Below are 24,321 nucleotides of genomic sequence, written 5' to 3'. Positions count from 1 at the left end.
TTAAATTGATAAATGATGTTTGAAATGTTGAAGCAGTTTAATTAGCTGAGATTTCAAACAGACCAAACAGTATCTAAATATTTCTTAAAAAGTGATTGTTAACAACTGCAAGATTATGAAGAGAATTAAAAGTTCTGTAAGTACTAGAGCTATAATACATTGAGAACAACTTGTTTAAACCACAAGTAAACTTCTGAAGAGTCTTTTCTGCAAATAAGACCCACCCTCAGTGTTACCAGAAAGCTTGCATTAACAGTCCAGAGGGGCACATGACCCCAGCTGGCCAAGCAGACATCTTGCCTGGAATTTTTCAAGCTGGAGCTGGTAAAAAAGTCTCTGGTGTGAGAGCGTGGAGTCTAGGGTCTTACAAGTTGCCTGTAGTCTTTTCTTGGGCTTTGTGGAGGAGCCCAGCCTGCAGGGAGAGTGGAGCTGACGGGTAGAGGGAAACAGATGCAAGATCCATAGAAAGAGCAAGAGCGAGAGTGGGAAGAGGAGACAGAAACAGAACTGTCCTGGTGGCATTTAAGTCCTCATTCCAGTCCATCTCTCAGGTCCAGCTGCACTTCAGACTTCCTGCCTTCAGGCTCTTCAATTCTTCCTTCAGTTACATGAGATACCTGGATATCTTTTCCCAAAAAATCGCCTTTTCTGACTACTTTGATTTGCATTTCTGCCTCTGGCAACACAAACATTTTAATATTCCCAGGTATCTTGATAAATTCAGGTAAGAGCTGTATAGCAGGAAACCCAGCTCACAAAGAAAGAGTTGTGTTATAGTCAGTATCACCAAGTTGTTAATCATGAACAGCCTCGGAAAGAATATGAAAACAAATACATGTATGTATATGAACAACTGGGACATTATGCTGTACACCAGAAATTGACAGTGTAACTGACTATACTTCAATTAAAATTTTTTAAAACATTTTTTATTGAGTTATAGTCATTTTACAACGTTGTGTCAAAAAAATTTTTGTAATTGAAAAATGAACAGTCTGGGGAAATTCTGCAATAAGAAAACTTATATTTAAGCTGCTTATGTACGGAATATTAAACTTACACAATACACAAAAATTACATTATAAACATAAATGTAAGAGCTAAAACTATAAAATCCTTAGAAGAAAACAGGAGTCAATCTTCCTGACCTTGAGTTAAGTAATGATTTCTTAAATGTGATACTGAAAGTACTAGCAACCAAAGGAAAAAACAGATGAATTAGATGTCATCAAAATTAAAAACTTTTGTGCTTCAAAGGACACCATGAAGAAAAAGCAATCCACAAGTTGGGAGAAAAATTTTGCAAATAATACATCTGATAAAGGACTTATATACTAAAGAATTCAATAATAACTCTTAACAACCCAATGACAAAAAGACAACTAACTCAATTTTATTTTATTTTTTTCTTTTATTTTTTTTGGGGGGGTGGGGTTAGGTTTATTTATTTGTTTATTTTTAGAGGAGGTGCTGGGGATTGAACCCAAGACCTTATGTATGCTAAGCATGTGCTCTATCACTTGAGCTATACCTTCCCCTCAACTCAATTTTGAAATGGGCAACCATCAGAATAGACAAATTACTCCAAAGAGGATATACAAATGGCCAATAAGCACCTGAAAAGATGCTCAATACCATTGCTCATTAGGGAAAAAAAAAAAACATAATGAGATACCACTTCACACCTACCAGAGTGGCTAGAATAAAAAAGACAGACAATAACAAGTGTTGAAGAGAATGTGAAGAAATTATGTTAAGAAAAGCTGTGAAAGAAGCACATGGAATGAATATATGTTATAGGTGCAACTCAGTATGTGTAATGAAGACAGAAAATAGACCATTACCATCTAGACCAGTCCCATCTCCCCTCTTTCATGTTAGTAGCTTGAACTGGAAGAATAGCAGAACTAATCAGTGATTAGTGAAAGCCAGGTGATTCTTTTTTTTTTTTAACAAAAAATTTCAAGTGGGTAATATCACCCATCTTATTGTTTGCTCCTTCCATATAAGTGCCAAAATGTTTGGTTATATGCTGCTCCAAATTCCATTAGAACCTTAACAAAGTGCACACAGAATTAACTGTGTCAAAATAGTTTTCTCTTTACAGCCTCCTTCTTCCTGACTTTCAAATGCCTATTGAAAAGAATCAGTGTCTCTTTTCTGAAAACAAGCTGAAGAGCAATCACCTTGCTGTTCCAAAGCAGCTGTACCGTGTTTGGTTTTTCCACTCCAAAAATAACAGAAAATTTTGGAGACAGTGACATGGCAGGGAAGCAAGAGTTGGAATGCAAAGCCTTCCTGTCTCTCAGCGAAGGCTCTTGAGTCCTTAAGTAGTTGCATTCCAACGTCACAAGGAAGCTGAAGAGGGCAAAGGCAAACAGGAGAGTGTTAGAGGCAGCCCTGGCATTCCTCTCCCAGGAGATACCAAGTTTGGTCATGGCCTAGAGCGGTTAGGGTGCCCTGCAGGAGGTACTGCCACCACTAGAGTCCGTGTGGCCACCTGCAGGGAGATGGTATCTTCTCCAAGTTCTACTCAGCAGCATAGAGCCTTCTCAAACTCCCACCTGGATGCCACCCTATTTTACTCCTCACCCTCCTCCTCATTCCATAGAACTACACCTCGTTGCTACTTCACCTACTGACAAAGATGCAAATTGATTTCTTTCATCTTTCTTCCCTTTAAAAATGGAAAATGCGTATGTCAAATGCCTCTCTATTTTCCTTAGTTTTTAACAGCACATAATTCAGTTAATTCCTCCCTGGGCAGTCCTTCCCTCTTATCTAATCATCATTTTTATCCCAGTGTTCCTATACCTGCTACACTTAGGCCCAATTATATCATTAAAATCTCTCTGTCTCTGTCTCACTCCCATTTATGAATGAGAAATAAGTAAAAGTAAAGGCCCTTTCAACAAATGATGCTGGAGCAATTGGAAATCCCTAAGCTAAAAAAAAAAAAAAAAAAAAAAAAGAAAAGAGCATTGACCTAAACCTCATACCTTATACAAAAATAATCCAAAATGGATCACAGATTTAAATGTAGTATTAAAGTTATAAATCTTTTAGAAAAAAATAGGAGGAAATCTTTGGGATCTAATTCTAGGTAAAGATGTATCTAAATATATAAAGCAAATATTGACAGATCTGAAGGGAGAAATTGACAATACAAAGATAACACATGGTGTGGATGTGGAGAAAAAGGAACTCTTGCACACTGTTGTAGGGAATGCAAATAGTTATAGCCATTATGAAAAACAGTATGGAATTTACTCAAAATATTAAAATAAAACTATCTTACAATTCGGCAATCCCTCTTCTATGTGTACAACCAAAGGAAATAAAATCAGTATCTCAAAGAGACATCTGTACTCCCTTGTTCATCGCAACATTATTCACAATAGCTCAGATATGGAGATAATCTAAGTTTCCATTGATGGATGAATGGACACACAGTCTATGTGTATATATATATGTATATGAGTATGTGTATATATATTCACAATGGGCATTCTGATACACAGTATGCATATTATATATATATACTTTATATATATTCACACACAATGGAATATATTTAACCTTAAAAAGAAGGAAATCCTGCTATTTGAGGCAACATGCACAAACCTGGAGGACATTAATTGTGGATGAAACCGGAGGCTAAATGAAATAAGCCAGATACAGAAAGACAAATACTGTACCATCTCTCTTAAATTTGGAATCTAAAATAGTCAAACTTATAAAGGCAAAGAATAGAATGGTGGTTTCCAGGGGCTGGTAGGAGGGGAAATGGGGAATTGCTGGGTAAGAGTTCCAAAGTTTGTTACGCAAGATGACTAAGTGCTAGAGATCTCATGTACAGCAATGTGACTACGTACAGCATTGTGTACTGGAAATTCGCTAAGCGGATAGATCTCAAGTGTTCTTACCACACACACACACACACACAAGAAACATCAAAAGAAAATGGTAAGTATGTGAGGTGATGGATGTATGAATAGGCTTGATTGTGATTATTTCACAGTGTACATATATAGCAAAACATCAAGTTGTACACCTAAATATGTACATTTTTAACTTGTCAATTATACCACAATAAAGATGGAAAAACAATAGTCACATATTAAAGGTAAACTTTTTTAAAGTAAGTTAATCAGAGTTGTACCAGTTTAAATACATTAAAGGTTGTGACTACAGATTTTTAAAGCAAATGTACCAGAATTTTCATGTTTTCAAATGGTTTTTCTTTAAAACTGCTGGTTTTGTGAAGCCGCCACGATGAAAATATCTAAGTGATGGGTTGATGCACAGAGTTGAGGAAAGTTGTGTACAGACCTGCCTGCACAACTCCCTCCTGACCACCTCCATCCCTCCCTCCCAGAGAACGAGGGGCAGGTCCCCACATTCAAGTGCTTTGGGAAGGGGCCTGAGAGGGAACCAACAGTGTGGTTCCCAGGCTCCTTGTGAGGGAGTCTGTGAGTCCGCTGAATTTGCCAGTAGCTGGTTGTGTGTTGTTTGATTAGACCCCGTATCTGCAGTCAGGAAGCAAGGCTCCCCTGTGAGGCCCTCCCTTCAGCTCTAGGAAGTCCCAAAGATGAAGTAGCGCCTGTTGAGGCCTCTCTGGTCTGGACTATTTAGGATCCAGGATCAGCACCCTTTAGAGAAGATGTTCCACGTATGCTGTATCTGGCACCCAGAGAGCCTATTGCTTCGAGAGCCTCCTGGTGATGGATGGTGTCTGGTCATTCTCCTGCCACCACTCAGAGCCTGCTTGGGACACACACGATCAGGCTTATAAAAATAGCAAGTGTGTAGGGCTAAACAGAACGCCCAAGTCTGGCCCCGTGCTGAGTGCTTATTAACGATGACTGATACATATATAAAATGCCAATTAAACCAAAATTGAAAACAAACTACAGTTTCTGTTCTGGATTTTGCATGTAAACATTTTTGTTTAAATTGATGAAGGTGGTAGGAGAAAAAAAATCACTCTAGATTTCACTCTTATAAACATATCTGTCTAGTCCCAAACCCGAATGCTTTTCTTTTATCACTTCCACTGCCGGGAAGATAACAAAGCAATTTAGAGCCTCGTAGATTTGATCTTGGCACAAACCTTGCTGTCAAATCAAGAGAGACTAAGGCTGAGCATTCTCTGGGAAGTGTCTTCGTGTATCTAGTTGACAGAGGATCAGAACAATGCAAAAACTTCCAGCCCCAGGGCCACTCCAGGGTAAAGACTTTGTGCTCACAACGGTTCACCCCACAGGCTGTGGGTGGGCCTGGGCCAGTACAGTGTACGAGAAAGAAAATCAGGTCCGAAACTGAATGTAAGGCTTTCCATATCCGAGGGAAGGGTCTGGACAAGTAGCAGGCAGGTGCGAGTTCCAATGACAAGTCCCTGAGTCAGTCAGAGGGGTCTGTTGCCCAGTTGTTGTCAAGGGTATTATTACAGGGAAAAATTGTCATGGATGGTACACTATTTGCAGTCTACTTGATAGCCACAAGTCAACATTGACTTTCAACTACGTCTGGTCTTCTGAGAGCTACACACCTGGACTGCACCCTTCTGGCTACTCCCAGAGATCCCTTCATGACTTTCACTTCTGTGTCATCCCATTCTCACACTGAATACACACACAGAAACACAAGATGTGTTTCAGTAACACACTGAAACTGCCTGTTTCTTTCACGGAGGTGATTATGAAGATGCTGTCTCTTGTATCACACAGGGCATCCTGGGAGTTATAGGAAAGGAAGTTCCTGGAAAAGATCTGCCTCTCCTGAATAGCTGGCTTGTTTTTGCTTTAACGATTGTGATTCTTGTTATCGGTGGCACAGCCCACTTAATTCTGGCTGCTGAGTAGTTCAGAGTCCAGGGGTCCCACCAGCAGAGAGTGCGCAATGCCATGGCCAGCGATGTGTATACCCAAGACATTCCTGGAGCCATCTTTTTTCCCTACACCAAGCTTTCTTCAGCGTGATGGCATTGATTTTTTTTTTTTAATTCTATTTTACTTCACACATCTTTGCAAGGCACTTTAAACCCTCAGGGAGAGATAAGGTATGAACAAGTGAAAAGACAAATCAGACGGGTAACTGGCAGAAACGACTTGCTTTAAAATACTTTCACTTCATTTTTGTTTGTTCATTTTGGTAATCTTGCCTCATCTGTCTTTCAATGGCTGTGTTTACAAACCAACGTTTTCCACACTGAGGTGCAGAACATGTTTTTAAGGGGCCTTGATATTTTTAATTGATTAATTATTTTGGTGGGGGGAGGTAATTAAGTTCACTCATTTATTTTTGGAGGAGGTGCTGGGGCTTGAACCCAGGACCTCGTGCATGCTAAGCATGTGCTCTATCGCTTGAGCTACACCCTCCCCTCCAGCCTTGATATTTTTAACTTTTGATGGCTTTATTCCCATGATGGGACTTCTTCCAAATGACGCGGCATAAAGAGCTTCTACTGAGCATTTGCTAATGTTTTCCAAGAAAAACAGACCTCTAGATAGCTCCAGGGAGCACCGACAAACCTGGGCAGTGGTGAAGGTCAGCATGGCGGTGGGGGGAGAACCCAGAGCTCTGAAGTCAGGTGTGTGACGCACAGAAAATAGGACAAGGTCTCAGCCTCGCCCTCCGGCCACAGTGAATGAGCATGGGCGCCTCTGGGCTTCAGGGTCCTCCTCAGAGACTTGAAGAGAGTTGCCTGTGGCTTCTGTCTGGTTAGGAGCAGAGAAAGGCAGGAAGAGCCCGGAAGCCCCCCGACCCCCACTCCACCCCGCCTCCGAGAGGACAGAGAAAGGGTGGCTGAGAGGCAGGCAGAGGAGGGCTCCCCTCCAGAGTTCTGTCTGTGCCTGGCGCTGGGCGGCACCTCAACTCGACTGAAGCACAGGGACTTTCAGGGAGGAAGGTGGGGGGGAGAGTAATCCAGAGAATCTGTGACGAAGTGGTGGGTATGTATGAGGACGGGAAGTTATCACTGTTTTTAGATCAAGCATCGCCAATCACGTTCACGTATACTTCCTGTTTTTCTCTCTCTACTTCTCTCTCCCTAGTATCATTTTTTAAAGCTAGACATATCACTTTTAAACATTTACCACTGTAACCATGTTTAACTGTACAGTTCAGTGGCACCAGGGACACTCCCACTGTTGTGCAGCCATCACCAACACCCATATCCAGAGCTTTTTCCATCTGCCCAAACTGAACTCAATACCCACTAAACATCAACCCCCGAGTCTCCCTCCCCCGGCCCCCAGCCACCAGAATTCTACCTTCTGTCTCTAATGAATCTGAATACTCTAGGTACCTCGTGGAAGTAGAATCATACAATTTCTCCTTTTGCGCCTGGCTTATTTCACTTAGCATAACGTCTTCACGGTTCATCCAGGTTATAGATTACGTCAGAATTTCCTTCCTTTTTAAGGCTGAATAATATTCCTTTATATGTATACGTCCATCTTGTTTATCCATTTATCCATCAATGGCCATGTGGGTCGTTTCCTCCTTTTGACTACTGTGAATAATGCTGCTACATTAGGTGTACAACTATCTGTTCAAGTCTCTGCTTCCAGTCCTTTGGGAAAATATATCCAAAAGTGGGGTGGCTGGGCCATAGACATATCTTTTTTTTTTTTTTAATATTTTTAACATTCACAAAAGTGGAGAAGACAGTACAAGCAGCCCCAGGTAGCCATCACCCAGCTTCAACCATTGCTGGCCCACGGCTTATCTTGCTGCACCCACACTCTCGACTCCCTTTACCACTGGACTACTTTACAGCAAACCCCAGACACCTATACCTTTACCTTTATAAATACTTCAGAGCCTACTTCTACTGGAAATGATCTAGGTACTTTTTAGGGAGTAATGTACATTGTGAGTGCCTCACTACCCAATAACAACATGGGTAAATCCTCACTGAGCATGAATCGTTGCTTGGAACTTTGCGTGAAGTGGCAGCCTTTTAAAAGAAATGTTTTATTATGAAAATTTTCAAACGTACTACAAACTGGAGAAAACTGAACAAGGAACCCTCATGTGCCCACCAGCCAGCTTCGATGATTACCAATAATAGCAAAATGGCACTTTTTAAAAATGTGGGCATAAGATTGCTCAAGTGATACTCTGACACTTGATTCTTCTAAGAACCCTTTCCACTCTGGAAAGGTTTATTCCTCAACACTGAAAGCACCTATTTTTAAGTCACTGAATCTTTGCTATAGATGCTTATAAGCATGAGCCTGAGTTCTCAGCCACAGTGTGATTCGTGGTTTCTCTGAGCTCACTTGTCTCTCCTCCCTGGCCTAAATCTGGGTGACTTTCAGTTTTCCCTCGAAGATGATTATTTACAGAAAGAACAAGTTGACATTTAAAGAAAGGCAATGGCTAAGAAGTTATTTTCCCTTCTATCGTAAGTACAGAAAATGTGTGGTCAAGAATTGAAGCTGTACATGTCTAATATATTTAATGAGGAATTTGCTTAATTTTAGAGGCAGATGCATTTTCTGGTTATTCTTTAAAATGACTGTATTGCTAAGCTTTTGTTGCCTAACAAATCCCCCCTCCCCAAATTTAGTGACTTAAAACAACCATCAAGAGGGAAGGATTTTCTCTGTTAGGTATCAAAACTTATTTTATGTCATTGATCCTAAGTTACATTTTATTATCTTTGAAATTAGGCTGCATGGATCCAGTAATCTATGACATTGTAGAATTACTCTTCACCAGGCAGGAGTCAGGACATATTTGTTGTTGCTGCCATAAAACTGAACTTGGTCATGGCTGCTCACAGTATCATCACTTCAGTTGAGTAGAGTGCACCGTTGTATGCATGTGTTAAGTGATCTTTTAAAAGATTGCACTAAAATTTAGCATGAGATTGAGAAGTTACTACGTACTTAGAAAGGTGCTGAAACAGATCAGTTGCATGGAAAATTGACATTAGTGGAGAAATGACCTTGATCAGATATGTCCTTGCAGATCTTTGCTCTATGAGACCTAAGAAAGGATTAGATCAGACTGTTATATTTTGAAACTAAGATGCATGCAAAAGAACTGCCCATCACATACTAATAAATTTCTCAAAATGGGTGTCAGAAGCTTGGCCAAAAAATCCTGTCATCAATAGTTGAGCACTCCTTTAAGAAGTGCTACATATTCAGTGCTCTTGATGGCTGATATCACTGGCTCAACAAGCTATAAATTTGTTTCTCTGAGATATAAAAGAATTCCAGAGGCAGCTTGTCCTGAACGGTTAGAGAGTATCACAAAGTTATCAGTGATGTAGGTTTGTTTGATCTCGCTATTCTGCTATTTTCTGCAAGTGACTCTTGTCTCATGGTATAATATAGCTGCTTCACATCCAGGTATCACACCTGTATTCCAGGAATGAAGGAAGGAATGAAGAGAGAGCAAAGGGCAGGTGCCAGCTGACTTTTTTGAGGAGGATATGTTGTTAAAGGAAGGGAAGGAAAAGTCTGTAAAGCCTGGGTCTCCAGAAGAGAAGCACCCTTTTCCGAGTCATTCACTCTTACCTACTTTTAGGCCCTGGCTGGCATCAGCAGTTACCTGAGAATCAGTGTCAGGAACCCAGGGGGTACCTCCATGTGGACGCTTTGCTAAGGGTAGACGAGAAGGCAGGGTGTTTCAACCAACCTGGTAACCATTATTCACCTAAGCTCCTCCCTTTGGCCCTCCCTCCTTTTCTTGGACTTTCTCTCAGGGATGTCACAGGAAAACTAGGTCAAACATCTTGTTTGTCTCAGGAGAGCCAGCCATTTCTCCTCCCCAACACTACCACCTTTCTCTATTGCAAAATGTAATTATCCAGAGTCTTGGAAACACCTTGTATATACTCCCTTAGCGACCTGTATATAAATGTAGCAGACTGTCTTTTCCCAAAAAAGTCACAGCAGAATTTCCAGTCCCACATTCTTCCAGAACCTTGCCTCTCTCCAAGAAGAGGTATATTCTATTTAGTCTCCCCTGGAAACAGAATGGGACTCGTGACTGCTTTAGTGACTAGGATGTGGTAGAAACAGTGATTCATGGCTTATGAGGCTAGGTCAGAGAAGGAGATACAATTTCCTCCTGGCCCCTTCTCTTGGAGGGTTTGCCTTCAGAATTGAGCTGCTACGCTGTGAAGAAGTCCAAGCCAACTCTCACAGAGAAACCCCACGGGAAAGCTGAAGTGGAAGAGAACTGAGACTCCAGCCAACAGCCACCATCAATTGCTTGACGTGTGTGTGAACAAGCCTTCAGATGTTTCCAGACCCCAAGCCTTCAAGGCCTCCAGCTAAGACCCCATACATTGTGGGCAGAGACAGGCTGTCCTGCTGCACCTGTCCAAATTCCTGACCCATGGAATCCATGAGCTATTTCCACCACTCACTTCTAGGATAATTTATTAGACAGCCATACTAACTAGAACAGCAAACCGAGCTTAAGACAGGAAACCTTCTTAAAACAGGAACCTTCTAAGGTTCTTTCATTACCTTGGCATCTGCAGACTCCCACTCGTGCTGGGTCACAGTAACAATGCACTGAGACTGGAGGGGCAACCACAGGGATGGTTCTGCTGCCACAGCCAGCTCAGCCATAGGGGAGGCAAAGGAACGGAAAATGGGAAGAGACCTGCAGAAGCATAAGAATAATTGGGAATTGACTGTACAGTGTATAGAATGTAACTTGCCCAACCCTGACCATTTCTAACCTTGATCTTGTGTCTACTAGGACTCTATTTTTGGCATTGGCATTTGATAGTTCCCCTGTCCCTTTGGAAAAAAAAAAAAAACACAGGGAAGGAGATATAGCTCAGTGGTAGAGTCTGTGCTTAGCATGCACAAGGTCCTGGGTTCAATCCTCAGTACCTCCATTAAAAAAAAAAAGAAAGAAAGCAAGAAGAGAACTATGTGGGGAAGGGAGGCTTAAATCAGCACATCCCCCTGGACCTTAGTACTCCCAGTTTTCTGGTTTCCTTTGGGGTCTTTTTCTCATTTACATACATCTACTCCTTATCGCTTCATTTGCTAAAAACAGGTGGTCTGCGTGGGGGGTGACACCAGGGAGCCGGAGTGAAGGAGAGGGGAGACTGAGACCTGAAAGGCGGAAAAACCAACAAAAGGGCACATTTCTGACGTTGCCATTTTAGATTGTGGAGCATGGTTCCGTGGGGACCTCCTGAGAAGCACACGGAAGTTCTTCCCTGTAGATACTGTTGGCTAGTGTTTGTTGGGCACTAACTGGGCTCTGCATTCCCACTCATTTAATCACCACACCATGAGGTGAGTTTTAATAATCCCCATTTACAGATGACAAAGCTGAGGCTTAAAAAGCTTAAACTGCCCAAGGCCACAGAGCTGGGCAGAGGAGGAGCCCCACCCTTCAACTTTAGTCCCTGTAACTGCCACTCTAGAGCAGCTTCTGCTGTGCAAAGAGGGCAGAGGGTTTCACTGGTTTCTCTCAGAAGCCCTTAGAAAATGCAAAATTGTCTTTTGGGCCTGAAATCAAAAGCCTCTGGGGAAAAAGTCCCCAAATGTACAATAGGAATTATCTGGCAAACTTACCCCCAGGGCTGCCAGCTGGTAGCCCGGCTGAGAAGGAACATTCTCGGGGACCCTTGGTAAGCCTCTCCAGTGGCCATGTTATTTGTGTGATTATGCAGCTAACAAGATTTCACAGACCCACTTGGACGGCAAAACCACAGACCGATGGCAATCCTGGAGCAAAGAACGAAAGTGAGTTTTAGGTCTTAAAGAATCCCTGGCAGGGAGCAAAGTTCCTCATGGCCCCATCACTGTCGCCTCCTTCATCAGTCAGAGTCCTATTCTTAGTTTGAGGTATCTCAGTTGTCACCAAAGAGAACTCAACCGGCTGAATAATTACAGTGGCCCAGAATAGCTCCTCTGATGGGGGGAAGAGCAAGCCGACAGGCAGGCAGGCTGACAGGCTGCTAAATTGTTAGGTGAAACTGGGAGAGGAGGAGGGAGATTCTGTGAACTGGGCCTTCCTTTTCTCTCAGGGACAATGTCAGAATAGCTGGTTTGGTTGCAAAAACTTTGCTTTAGTTGGGGAAAAGCAAAATCAAAGTAGAGAACTATGATGCCTAGGTCCAAGAAAGAAAGTCTTTATCCATTTAATGCCTTTTATTCATTTTGCCAGACTTTAAAAATGGAAATAGCTTTGCTGACTTCTTACAAAATTAATATATTTTCATTGTAAAAAAAAAACCAAACAAACCTGGCATACAGTCAAGTTTGGAAAGGAAGGTAAAAATCAGCAGGACTCCATTCTCCAAAGCTCAGAGAGACAAACGCTATTCACTTCCGGGTGGGTTTTGTTGTAGCGGTGGTATGCAAACAACTGGTATTCGCTACCCAGAGCTTTCCCCTGTTTCTCCAGGAAAAGTTCACCCAAATTCCTTTGGTGCAAATTCTCTCCCTCTAGTTCCCAGGCTGGCGGTGAGAGATTGCCTCACTCTGGGCTTCCAGTTGGGTCCTTAATGGCTTAAACTCACCAGTGCAGCCCATCCCCCTGGCCAAGGAATTTGGTTCAGGAGCGGTCATGTGACCCAAGCCAGCCCAGCCCCCGTGAAGCTCGTGTCTTTTTCTGGGACGTTGAAACAAAGATGCTTTCTACCTTCCACTGGACACGGATGAGGAGACATGTAGCCCCGGGACTGTTGGCAGCTACCTTGTGATCATGAGAGAAGTAACAACACAGAATGCGGAAGAGAGAGATAGAAAGAAACCTTCCCCTCTTGGAAGTTACTGAGCCTCTGAAAATCCTGCCTTTTCAGTTACAGGAATCAATACCTTACTTTATTATTAGATCAGCTTTGAGTTGAGTTTTCAGTTACTAGCAGCTGGGAAAGTATTCTGCTCAATAGCAGTTCCTTTGGACTTCCTTCTGACATACACCCCCACCACCCTACCCTCACGCATATGGTTTTATGAAAAAATAGGGGTTGTGATATCTTTTCAGGCTGAGAAAAACAGGCCTACATACTGGTGATTTCTAACGTCCTTCGTGCCATTTACAGCTCTACTTAAATGTTATCCCAAAAGAATATGAAAACAAATATATGTATATTCATGTATGACTGAAGCATTGTGCTGTACACCAGAAACTGACACATTGTAAACTGACCATACTTCAATAAAAAAAAAAATTTTAAATATCATCCTAGTCAGGCTTTTCCCGACCCACTTAGTCTAAAGTAACTCCATTCCCAGTCACTCTTTATCACAACACCCTTTCTTTCATCATAGCACTTATGCGACTCAACTTTAAAAGTATTTATTCCATGTCACCAACTGTTAAAGTGTAATAAGCTCCATTAAAAAAAGAGATAACCTGTATCCCGATTTTATGACAGTATTCTTACAAAGCAGATGTTCAGTAAGTGCCTCTTGAATGAATGAATGAACATCTGAATAATATTTCATGTATATATGACAATTTATTTAAAATACGTTCCAAGTGTTGAGTATTCGGGTAGTTTCCAAGTTTTTGCTCATAAGACTGGTTTGGCTCTGTGACATCTTCATATATTTAATTTCTTCGATTCTTAGTATAAATTTTTAAAGTGGAACTGTTGATCAAAAAGGCAAACATATCTTGAAGGGTCTTGATATATATTTTTATGTGGTCCTGCAAAAAATACATGCCAACTTACACTCCAGCTACAAAGCAAGAGACCCTAAGGCTCCACTTCGTTCCCTACAGATGGAAAATATCTCTTTGTTGTCTTATTTTCATGTCATTATTAGTGGAGTTGAATTTTGTTTCATATATTCATTAGTTATATGTATTGCTTTTTAAGGTAACTTTATCCTTTGCCCATTTTTCTATTGGGATTTCAGCTTTCCTTATTGATTTGAAGGCAGGTTTTTTAAAAGAGTAGATGGAGGGTTTACCTTACATATTTATATTATATCAATATCCAGACATCTGGATCTGAGCCTTCAACATTCATTTGAAGTTAGAAAGTCCAGCTGCAACTTCTGGTCCTCTCCTCGTTGGTGGGCTTCTCAGAGAGGGAAGTGATGGGATCCTGGGGTAGTAGCAGCCAAGGGGCCGCACCTGAGTCTCAAAGATATGGTTGGTGTGCCTACAAGTAACAGGCAGCAGAGAGTAATCAGCAGTCTGACCTGCAGAGATCTTGGCATGGGTTAGTTTATCACGGGGATGTAAATGGCTAGCCTTTGAAAGTCTTACTTGATTTGCACGAGCCAAAAGCTTTAGGTTTGATAAAGTGACTTGAATGATCACAATGAAGAGGCACAGTCCCTCAGTCAATTTCCAGTCACACACGAGCCTCCAAAATATTCTGCTAAGTGAAAGAAGCCAGACACACAAGGTCGCATATTGTATTATCCCATTTATACGACACATCAGGAACAGGGAAGTCTACAGAGACAGAAGGCAGACTTGTGGTTGCCAGAGGCTTGAGGGAGGGCTGTGTGGGGATTAACTGCTTAACGAGAATAGGTTTTCCTTTTGGGGTGATGAAAATGTCTTGGAGCCAGACAGAAGTGATGCTTACCAACATTGTGAATATACTAATTATCACTGAATTGTATACTTTAAAATAGTTAACAATTAATTTTATATTACGTGAATTTTATCTCAATTTTTAAAAAAGAACTTTTATATCTAGTTTTGTTTTTTTTTAAAGGCTTATATCTGTCAAGGACCTACCACATGTCAGGCCCTGTGCTAAACAATTACCTGTATTATAGCATATAATTCTCTCAGTCAACCTCTTGTGAGGTTTTTTATACTTAGCATACAGATGAGGAAACTGAGGTTGAAACAAAGAGGTTATATAATTAGTCTAGGCTCACTAATTGGTAGTTTTCAGAGAGGGATTCAAACACAGGCAGTCTGCTCAGGGGCCAACATCCTCAGTCACTGTGCTTTGTTAATACATTGCTTTCTTCAGATAAATTCTCCCTGAGCTTTGTCAAAGAAGAAAGGACACGGACATACATGGGTGGTAGGTCTGGGCAAGTATTTTTGCAGCGCTTACCCTGGGCTAGTCACTTACGCAGGTTCTGCACTGAACGCTCACAGTCACACGTTGTAGAAAGAAACACTGCCATCTTTACTTTGTAGATGAAGAGCCTGAGGCGCAGGCAACGTACCAGGTCCCAGGACCAGTGAGTGACTGCAGCCGATCAGATCAGCCCAGAGGCCAGCCCTTGCTCTGAACCGAGGATGGAGGTGACGAGCTTCACTCCAGCCTCTCAGGCTCTCTCTCACAGGACCCGTTTCTTCTCTTAGCTCAATAAATCTGTGCAGCAGGTAAGAAAATGACAGTTAGGGAGAAGGCACTGCCTCCTCTTCACGTCCCACAGAAAGAGCATTGCCATCCTTCCACCCAGTTAGTACAAATGTGCAAGCCTGGAGAGCTGGTTTCTGTCCCCCTGTCACATGCGTTATCTATTGATGGATGAGTACTGACTAATTTATGAAATGCTAATTAATTTAGGCCTGAAGAGAAATACAGGGACAGGGATCAGTCCTGTAGCTGGCCTAAAACTATCACCTAATATCCTGTGATGTCCCAGACTACGATTTGTTTCTTTAGGGAGTTTTTCAGAATGCATTTCCCCAGACCAGGTCCACAAATGTGACCTCTGCAATCATCCTGCTAACAAAGGCGGACGCCCAGCCCTCAGAAATCCCATCTGATCCGTATTCAGGAGAGCCTTAGGAGCTAATTTTCTAAGCGACAAAAATTTATTTGCCACCCTCCCCCCAAATCTCTATTTCTTATTCCAACACATTTCAGCTGTAGTAGTCCCAGAGAACAGGACCTGAAGAAATATACTCAGGAGCTCTTTCTAGAGTCAGGTGAAACGTCTTGCCCATCTCGTAGAGGAAGTTGCAAACCATGCCGGAGAGTGGAGGAGCTCCTCCTGCGTGTTCAGGATGCTGGCGTCCCTTGCGGCAGCATGGATGCTGCACATGGCTTGGGTCTGGGAGGGGATACGGGGAAGAGGAGAGAGAGGGTTCCAAACTCAGTGCTATCACCTGTCACGAAGGCCATATTAGTCAATGAGGCTGGATGGGTTCTATATGGGGCAGCAAACACCCAGCTCCAGCCTAAGGCTGTCATGCACAGATGGGCACACAGAATTGCCAAATCTACTCCAAATCTACCATTTTAAAAAGAAAAGCCCCAAATCTGGACTTGCATGTAAAATCTGATTTTTAAATTTAAACAATTTTCATCACCCTGTGTAGGCCAAACAAAACATCTTTGTGAACTAGATTAGTTCTATGGGTTCAGGCAACTTGCAAATTCAGTTCTAAAGTGCTTCTCTTTTAAATTGCAAATAGAAACCAATACAACATGATCAACAAACTATTTTGAGAGATCCTACAGGAGGGGCCTCTAGAAGGAAAGACTGGAAGACTGGACTCAGAAGCAGAAACTTTGTTTGGAATCAAAACTATTATACATATAGGCTAAAGGTTCTAAACAAGTTATATAACCGAAGTTATGGATTATTTATAAAACTGGCATAGCCACACCTGCCATTGTTACTATGCTGGGTTGTGGCAAAGAACAAATCAGACTATCAATTTAGGCATTTCTCATGCAAATGAAAGGATTTCCAATGTAAACTTCTGAAAGGCAGAGCATAGGTCATATTCAGTCCATAGTGCTTGTGTTTATTTATTTGTACGCAGATGAACTCAATAAATATTTTTATTTGACTTAGCTTATCAAAACTCCTGCTATAATCCAAATAAAGACAACTAATTTTTAAAGAATATACAGATTTTTTTTTGTGACTATTAAGCATAGTAACTCACATGGTGACTGATGAGCACTAAAACTACTGATCAAAGTTCCCAGAGAGTCAAATTACACGCTAATGTTTAGATTTTTGTATGAGATGCAAATTATTTCTGTCTGGTGGAAAAGAGAAAGACAAATGTTATCATTTACAATTCTGTAGGATATTAACCAGTTTTGTATTTATCTCTGAATTCTTATTCTAACATTCCTTAATTGCTTATATATACCTTGTTCCTCAAATGCCCTTTAAACCAGTCTGAACATCTCATTAAGTAATGGCCTGAATAAAGTCTTTTAAGTGTTCATTTTATATTTGCATATATATGGCTATTTTGCACGAGAATCATAATTTTATCCTTGTGAAAAACATACTTTGATATTAGCCTGTCTTTTCCTGGCCAAACTTAGTTCTTGATAGTTTTTCTCAACTAGTTTTACTAATGGTCTCCAGTTTATATCAGTCCTATCAGTGTTGAAGTTTAAAGTGGGCACAATGTTAGAAAATCTTATGTCCCTGACATACTATTGTGATAAAAGATAAACACTGCATTTCAATTGATTTCTCTCTTCATTCATTCATTCATTCATTTCATTTTCCAACAAACATTTCTGGAATACATGCAGGTCACTGAAGAGGATACGAAGATAAATCAGTCTCACACACTCACACACACACTCTTACACACACACACACACTCCCTTTAAGGTTGTTCAGAAGTGAGCAGGAACCAGATCTGGACACTCATAACTAGAACATCAGGGATACAGATGAAGGTAATGGAAACTTATGGAAGGAGTCAGTGATAGATTTGACTGGGGGCATCAGAGAAGGCCTGACAGAAAATGTGACATATTAGCTGTATCTGTAAGGATGAGTTAGGATTTTGAAGGACAGTGAAGAAATGGGAAGTGTATTCCCAACAGAGGGAACAGAAGAGAATTCAAGAAATGCACTTTCTTGACAAGTCCTATGAAAATGGAATATACATGGGCTTTGCAAAAGAAAGTTACCTGAAAAAGGATTTAGGGGTCTACTGTTACATAGCAAACTACCCCAAACTCAGGGGCTAAATACAACTCTTGCTTAATATTCCTCATACATCTGCTGATCTAACCTGGACTCAGAATGTTTCTGCTCCACATCCCTCTCTCGCAGCCCAGGAAACAACAAGTTGCCTGAGGAGTTTCCTTCCCTAGGATGGCAGAGGTGCAAGAGAGCAAGTCACATGGTCAGTCCAAAGCCAAGAAGTGGGGCAATATACTCTGACTCTTTAGTGGAAGGAACTGTAAAGTCATATGGCAAAGAACATAGACACTGAGCTGGGTGCAGAACAGACTCCCTGGGCACAGACGGTAGAAAACCTGAATGCCATGATAAAAATTAAACTTTGCTGCTAAAAGACTAGATCTTAATTGTTCTCACCACAAAGAAGAAACGGTAATTATATAATGTGATAGAGGTGTTAGCTAATGCCCAAGTGGTAATCATATTGCAATATGCAAATATATCAAATCAACAAGTTGCAAGCAGTAAACTTAATGCTATACATCAACGGTATCTCAACAAAAAAATGAAAGAAGTAAACTTTGTTCTAGGCAAGGGGACTTCATCACTGTTTTTTTAAGCAGCAGGGAAACATTCTCAGATCTACGTTAGAAAGACGATTCTGCCTGCTAGCTAGGTGGAGGATGAGAGTTTACAACCAGCTGAACTAGGGTAGTGGCTGTGGGAAAAGGGACAGAGGGACAAATTAAAAATAGTTCTTCAGTAGTGTAAAGTAGGTCAGCATTTGGAGGAAGAGTAAGAAAATCAAAGACACCACTCAGGTTTCTAAATTGGTGAGGTGAACCTACTGAGAGTGATGATACTACTAGCTATTTTTATTGAGCATTTATTTTTTGCCGGCTACTATTACAAACATTTTATGTGTACCATCCTAGTAACGTGCCCCACCCTACACACACACACACACCAAACATGAAACAGTGGTACAGTTTTCTATTCCTATGAGTGAAAAATGAGAGGCTTAGAACAGATGAGTAATTTACCAGATGGTCTATGTTAATAACTGTGAAAATGGGGGTTTAAACATAAAATTGTTTTGATTCCAGAATCTGAGCTCGACAGCCAATATGGGCTGCCTCAGCAGGACAGGGATAATGAGGGAATCACTTCTGGGGGGAACTAACATTTGATTTGGGGAAGGGACTGGATTAGTGACTTTATTTCCTGACACATTATACTATTTTTAAGCAATAAAATGCCAGTGTATTTACTGGTATAAAACATTAAAACATCACTTTGACATTTTAAAATGCCTAAAATTTGACTCATTTACATTTTGGCTCAAAGGTGCCTTCATTTGAAAAGACTCAGAACCTGTCCCTCCCGTTTCAATCAAACCCTTCCAAAGTATCTTGCTATTCTAATCCCCACTTCCGGAGCTTCTAATGAGGTTTATGTGTATTCATCATCTGTTTCCCACAGATCCTTTGGTCCATCTATACTTCCTGTGGTCCCTAATGGAATTGTTTTAGAATCGGGGTGGGGATAGAGAAGGTGTGGGATTAGGAAAGGAGGAAGCGGCGGTTTGGGAAGTTTCTAGTCCAGCTCCAGTCCCACCCTTCCATTTTTTCCTCATTCTCTCCACTCCTCTCTCCTTTTGTCCTCAGAGACAGATCTACTCTCATTAACTCAACACACCTCTCTCTGGATGATTTATATCAGTCAATATCTTTTCCCCAAATCATCCTTCACAGAGAGACAAGCTCAGGACAGGGAAACCTGGACTCGGGCCCTCTGAGGCGGAAAAGCACGTGAGGACAGTGCAGAAGTAATGAAACCACATCTCACTTTTTATTGCACAAAATAAATACCAAAATATTACTACTGCCATTGCTTTCACCAGCTTGGGAAATGTAGATTCTGCCAGTTTTATACCTATACACATGATTTAAAATAAAAGGATGGCAATGAGATGAGTTTATCTCCCTTTCTATTTGCATATATATTTTAATTGCCATTCAGCCTTTTACTTTAAATCTCATTTATTTCACTAATTATTATTTTAAAACGTCAACTATTTTATTTTTATTGGGTTTCTCAACTCTATTATGAGTTGAATTATTTGAATCCCTTTTATTCATTTATTTTCCCTTATTTTTTAAGGTTTTTCTACTCATTACAATTAAACTTACTCTTTATTTAAAACAAAATATAAATATATACACATATGTGAAATATATAAATATATATCAAATGTGTAAAGATTTGTAAATATATGTAATTCTCCCTTCTTTTGGGTCATTCATTCACTCATTTGTTCTTTCCTTCCTTCATTCATTCTTTAACACCGGAAAAGAAGGACCACTGCAGGGGTAGCCCACAAAGCGAAGGGTATTGTGATGGTTAAGTTTTTGTGCCCACTTGGCTGGACTACCGTGGCCAGATTATTTGGTCAAACATTATTGTGGATGTTTCTATGAGGGTGTTTTGGGGATGAGATTAACATTTAGATCAGTGGATTTGCAGTAAAGCAGATTGTCCCCCAGAATGTGAGTGGGCCTCATCCGATCAGTTAAAGGCCTGAATATAGAACAAAGACTGATCTTCCCTGAGCCAGAAGGAATTCTGCCAGAGGCCATCGCCTCTGCACTCAGACTACAAGTCTTTCCTGGTGGTCTGCCAACCCAGCCTGCAGATTTGGGATTTACCAAGCCTCCACAATGGTGTGGGCCAGTTCCTTAAAATAAACCTCTACATACACACATCCTGCTGTTTCTGTTTCTCTGGAGAACCCTGACTAACAGGTATGTGGGCTTTCCCCCTCCCTCTCCCTAGGTTCCTCCCTGGTTCTTCCCATGTCTCTCCTAGTCCCCTCTAAGGCACTAGGCAGAAACAATCCCTCACCTCGGAGGACTCAGCAGAGTCACAGCCCAGTCACCATCAAGATACACGCTGCCAGGGCTCTTCCACCCTCAGGCCTTGCTCCAGCCTGTCAACTGCCAGTCTCTGCATTTCTTTGCCTAAGGGAGGGGGGTGAGGACACCCTCTCCCCCACCAACACATGCACACTTGCACTGAGCAGCCCTCAGTTCAAGTCCAAAGCCAGTTGATGAACAAACAGCCCAGCTCCCCCGCCGCCTGGGTGAAAAGACTCTTGAGACATGTGCTTCATGTCATTCAATGGTAGTTCCTTAGGGGGATTAAGTTCTGGCCACCCACTGCGAAGCTTGCTTTTATTTCCCAAACGACTTACACCCAGAACCCGGTCGTGGGGTCTGCTACCCAAATTAAGATCTCCCTGCCCCACTCCCCACCCCTGCTGGTTCATCCACCAAACAAAATCATGGTGGACAGAAACAGTCAAGTCAGGGATGGGCGGAAGGTTATACTGCAATTCTCTAACCAGGAGAGACCGAGCATGCTGCACATGAAGCAGGACTACCAAGCAGACTCGGGAAGTCTCAGGGTGGGGGCGGAGGGTGCCCTGAAGAGACCCGCTGAGAGTGCAAAACCTCCAATAAGTCCCACATCTTATCCTACAAATCTGTGAGGTTTGCCCTCTGCCACAAGATCTACCCTGCATTTCAACGCCCTCCCCTCACCTCCGAGTAAAATGGATTTTGCAGAAAGACGGATAACATGTTTACCTTGGAGCTTCATGCACATCATGTTGGTATTTGAGGGCAATGGCCCCCAGTGCTCTAGGATTGATCGTTGGATTAGATCAAAAGGCAGAGAGGTGTTTCCACAATGCAGTTTCAGGTGCTTTTTTCAGAAACTTCTACTGAATGGCCCTCGGAATTATGCTATTGCCCTACATGAGAGAACACAGTAAGAAAGAGATCACCAAAATCCTCCTTGCAACTAAGTGGTCATGATTACATGATGCAAAACGAGACCCCACAGAATAAAAAGGGGGAGGGGAGAGAATTCTGGAACAACTCCCTCGCCCCTCGCCATGGAGCTTCTGAATCAAAATACATACCTTTCACGTCCCATGCCCCACACTGGCCTCCTGGAAGCAGAGGAGCCCTGATAACGTGTAGAGTGAATGCCACACTCACTCATGGTTGCCTCTCCTATTCTGGTATTTTTCCTTCTTTCCTCATTTGCCTAGCACCCATTTTTTCTTACTTGTATTCCACATACATTGTAGGCAGCCTTAAATCCTTCCCAGGACAAAGGAGAAGAACTATAAAAGAGTGGGGCAGGCACTGGTGGTCCGCTGGGCACCTTTGGGACATTCTGGGCAACAGAGGTCCCATGTTCCTGTCTGCACCGCCTAATGCATCACAAGAAGTGCTGAAGCCAGAGTCCTGCTGAAAAGCCTCCTTTCCTCCCTGAGTTCACAAAAGGGCTCATTCCTGTATTTAAAAAACAGACACTAAAATCATACATTTTACCAATGTTTTTTCTATCCACAAGCGATAGCTTTTATTTATGAAATACACAGATTTGAAGCCTGCTCAGAAATTCCAGGGACTGCACTGAATGGTTTATAACTTAGAGCACCCAAATTGACAGAGACAACCAAGGATACTTTTACAATGTAACTCAAGTTACGAGTAAGCTGAATTTCCAACTTAAACTAAAGCACAAACTTACCACCTTTGTGTCAGCTCATATTATAAAAAGCCCTTAACTGAACCAAGACTCTTTACCTTTCCAAAATTCAGGGTATTTTTGATTCATACAAGCCTAAATTCCTAGGCTATCTTTAAATTCTAAACATATTTAGCCTTTAAAGAGTGAATGCAGGAGTATAAATTGATACAACTTTTCTAGGAAGCACTTTGGCAGTAAACATCAAGAGCCGTAAAAATGGTCCTCTGTTTTTACTCAGTCATTCCATTTCTGAGAACCTACCTGCGCAAGAGGACTAAAAAGCTGATCACTGATATACAAAAATAGATTATATGCAAAGAAGTACACTTTATGTAAAAGGAAGTAAAAAAACTGGAAACAATCCAAACAGCCAACAAGAGCAGAACTATCTACTTATGCAGCAGCAGTCACGGGATCTAGGATTCTGTCCTATTAGTGATGATAGTGCATGAGTTTTAACTACCTGAGCGCAACGCTCAAATAGAAAAAGTAGGAAACAGAACTGCACAGCATACTCTCAGCTACAACATGCCCAGATATCCACCAATACATAACTGGAGGAAATGCACCAAAATTATCTGAGGGATGGGACTGTGGGTAATTTTTAATTTTCTTTTTCACGTGTCTCCATTTTCCAACGTTCAGCAATGAGCATGTCCTCACTTTTATGATCAACAATTGAAATAAAAACCTGCACTAAAAGTAACAAGTAGTGTAGAAATCCACCACAAAGCATCTTACTGATTGCCATGTCCTCCTTTTTATTAAGTTATAAAACTGTTGTCAATACACACACTTTTGGAAATGTCTTTTTCTCGAGTATCTGCTTTTGTGGAACACGTGGTTTTAAACAAACAAAATAATCCTATACCAACTTCTTGGTCTTCAAGCCATTTAGCACTGATAGCTAAACTACCAAGTATAGCTATTATATACATAGTCAGAATTTATGCAAAATATTGTAAAGACAAATGCCTTGAAAAGATGACATGGTGCAGAGAAAATCATAGCTATTAAACTGGTATAAAAATTTAGTCAAAATGTTTTAGTCCATTATGGCTTCGCATAAAGCTCCAAAGGAAGAAAATTTAAGACACTTCTCATCCAAGGCACTTATAGAGTTGTACTAAAATACTTCTTTGAATTTCGTTTGAGTCTGACAGTGTTTTTATTTGTTTTTTCACGTTCTGTCTCTCATTGAAACTGTCCTTGAAGGCAGCTATTAATGAAGAAAAATAGTTATCATTTCTTAATATACATGTTAAAAATATGCAAACAGAATTAATAGATTTTGGTCCACTGAAGCAGGTAACAGTATCAGACTGTAGTGTTTCTCTTAATTCTGAACAAAAAGCCATTAATTCCCCAGACCCAGTCCCACAAGTTCTGAGTTTGCCCTGGCTGTCCCCTGGGCTCCCTCGAAGGTGCCACTACATCTCCATGGTGTGTGGTAACTGGACAGAACCCTCCATCCTCCCACAGTTGGTGGGAGCGCTGCTCTGAGGTGGCGGCAGCAGTGGGGTGCAGACGAGTCAGTCCTTGGGCATCTATAATTCCGTGTCCCGGTATCGGGAAGGCTGGCCATAGTAACCGCGCCTTGCGTGTTCTGACAGCTGCTGGCGGTATTCTTCCTCCTCGGCGTCACTGCCGTAACTGCCTCTGGGATCCTGATAAAGTCTGGCAGGACCTTTCTGAGGCTCGGGAGGCCTGGAACTAACAAAGTAAGAGGGTTACATGCAGCCCAAAGCTTGTCTGGGCTCTGACTGCCGGTGCAGGTGCGGCGATGCTCCAGGTTCACAGAGCAGTGGGAGTGAGAATGGGAGGGACAGGTCAAGGCCAGTGCCCACCTGGGCAGCAAGAGGGGCGGCCCGCCAGGTGCTCTCTGACCTAAGAA

The 24,321-nt window shown here is 41.7% G+C and overlaps 2 protein-coding genes across 12 annotated transcripts in view; both read right to left on the bottom strand.

Moving 5' to 3' along the window:
- The window catches only part of ENTREP1 (endosomal transmembrane epsin interactor 1), an 85,218-nt gene extending 63,603 nt beyond the window's left edge, over positions 1-21,615 (bottom strand). The window contains exons 1-5 of one of the 3 annotated variants that reach the window (XM_064490257.1): positions 21,470-21,615; positions 14,221-15,986; positions 13,920-14,113; positions 11,568-11,720; positions 10,497-10,635 (exon numbers count right to left, since the gene is read on the bottom strand). In XM_064490257.1, the coding sequence (XP_064346327.1) occupies positions 10,497-10,635; positions 11,568-11,644 (216 nt within the window). In that variant the 5' untranslated portion in view covers positions 11,645-11,720; positions 13,920-14,113; positions 14,221-15,986; positions 21,470-21,615. Of the gene's footprint in view, positions 1-10,496; positions 10,636-11,567; positions 11,721-13,919; positions 15,987-21,469 lie in introns of all 3 variants that reach the window. The other 2 variants (XM_064490256.1, XM_064490258.1) reach the window with 2 other exon arrangements.
- Positions 21,616-23,164: 1,549 nt separating this feature from the next.
- TJP2 (tight junction protein 2) overlaps positions 23,165-24,321 on the bottom strand; it is a 111,118-nt gene continuing 109,961 nt past the window's right edge. For all 9 annotated transcript variants that reach the window (XM_064490253.1, XM_064490254.1, XM_031449824.2 and 6 more), the window contains one exon: positions 23,165-24,140. In XM_064490253.1, coding sequence (XP_064346323.1) covers positions 23,975-24,140 — 166 coding nt within the window. In that variant the 3' untranslated portion in view covers positions 23,165-23,974. The remainder of the gene's footprint in view (positions 24,141-24,321) is intronic.

Source organism: Camelus dromedarius, chromosome 10 (genome assembly GCF_036321535.1).
Source record: "Camelus dromedarius isolate mCamDro1 chromosome 10, mCamDro1.pat, whole genome shotgun sequence".
Classification (NCBI taxonomy): domain Eukaryota; kingdom Metazoa; phylum Chordata; class Mammalia; order Artiodactyla; family Camelidae; genus Camelus; species Camelus dromedarius.
Note: the sequence above shows the minus strand (reverse complement) of the source record. Positions and strands in the feature narration are given on the sequence as shown.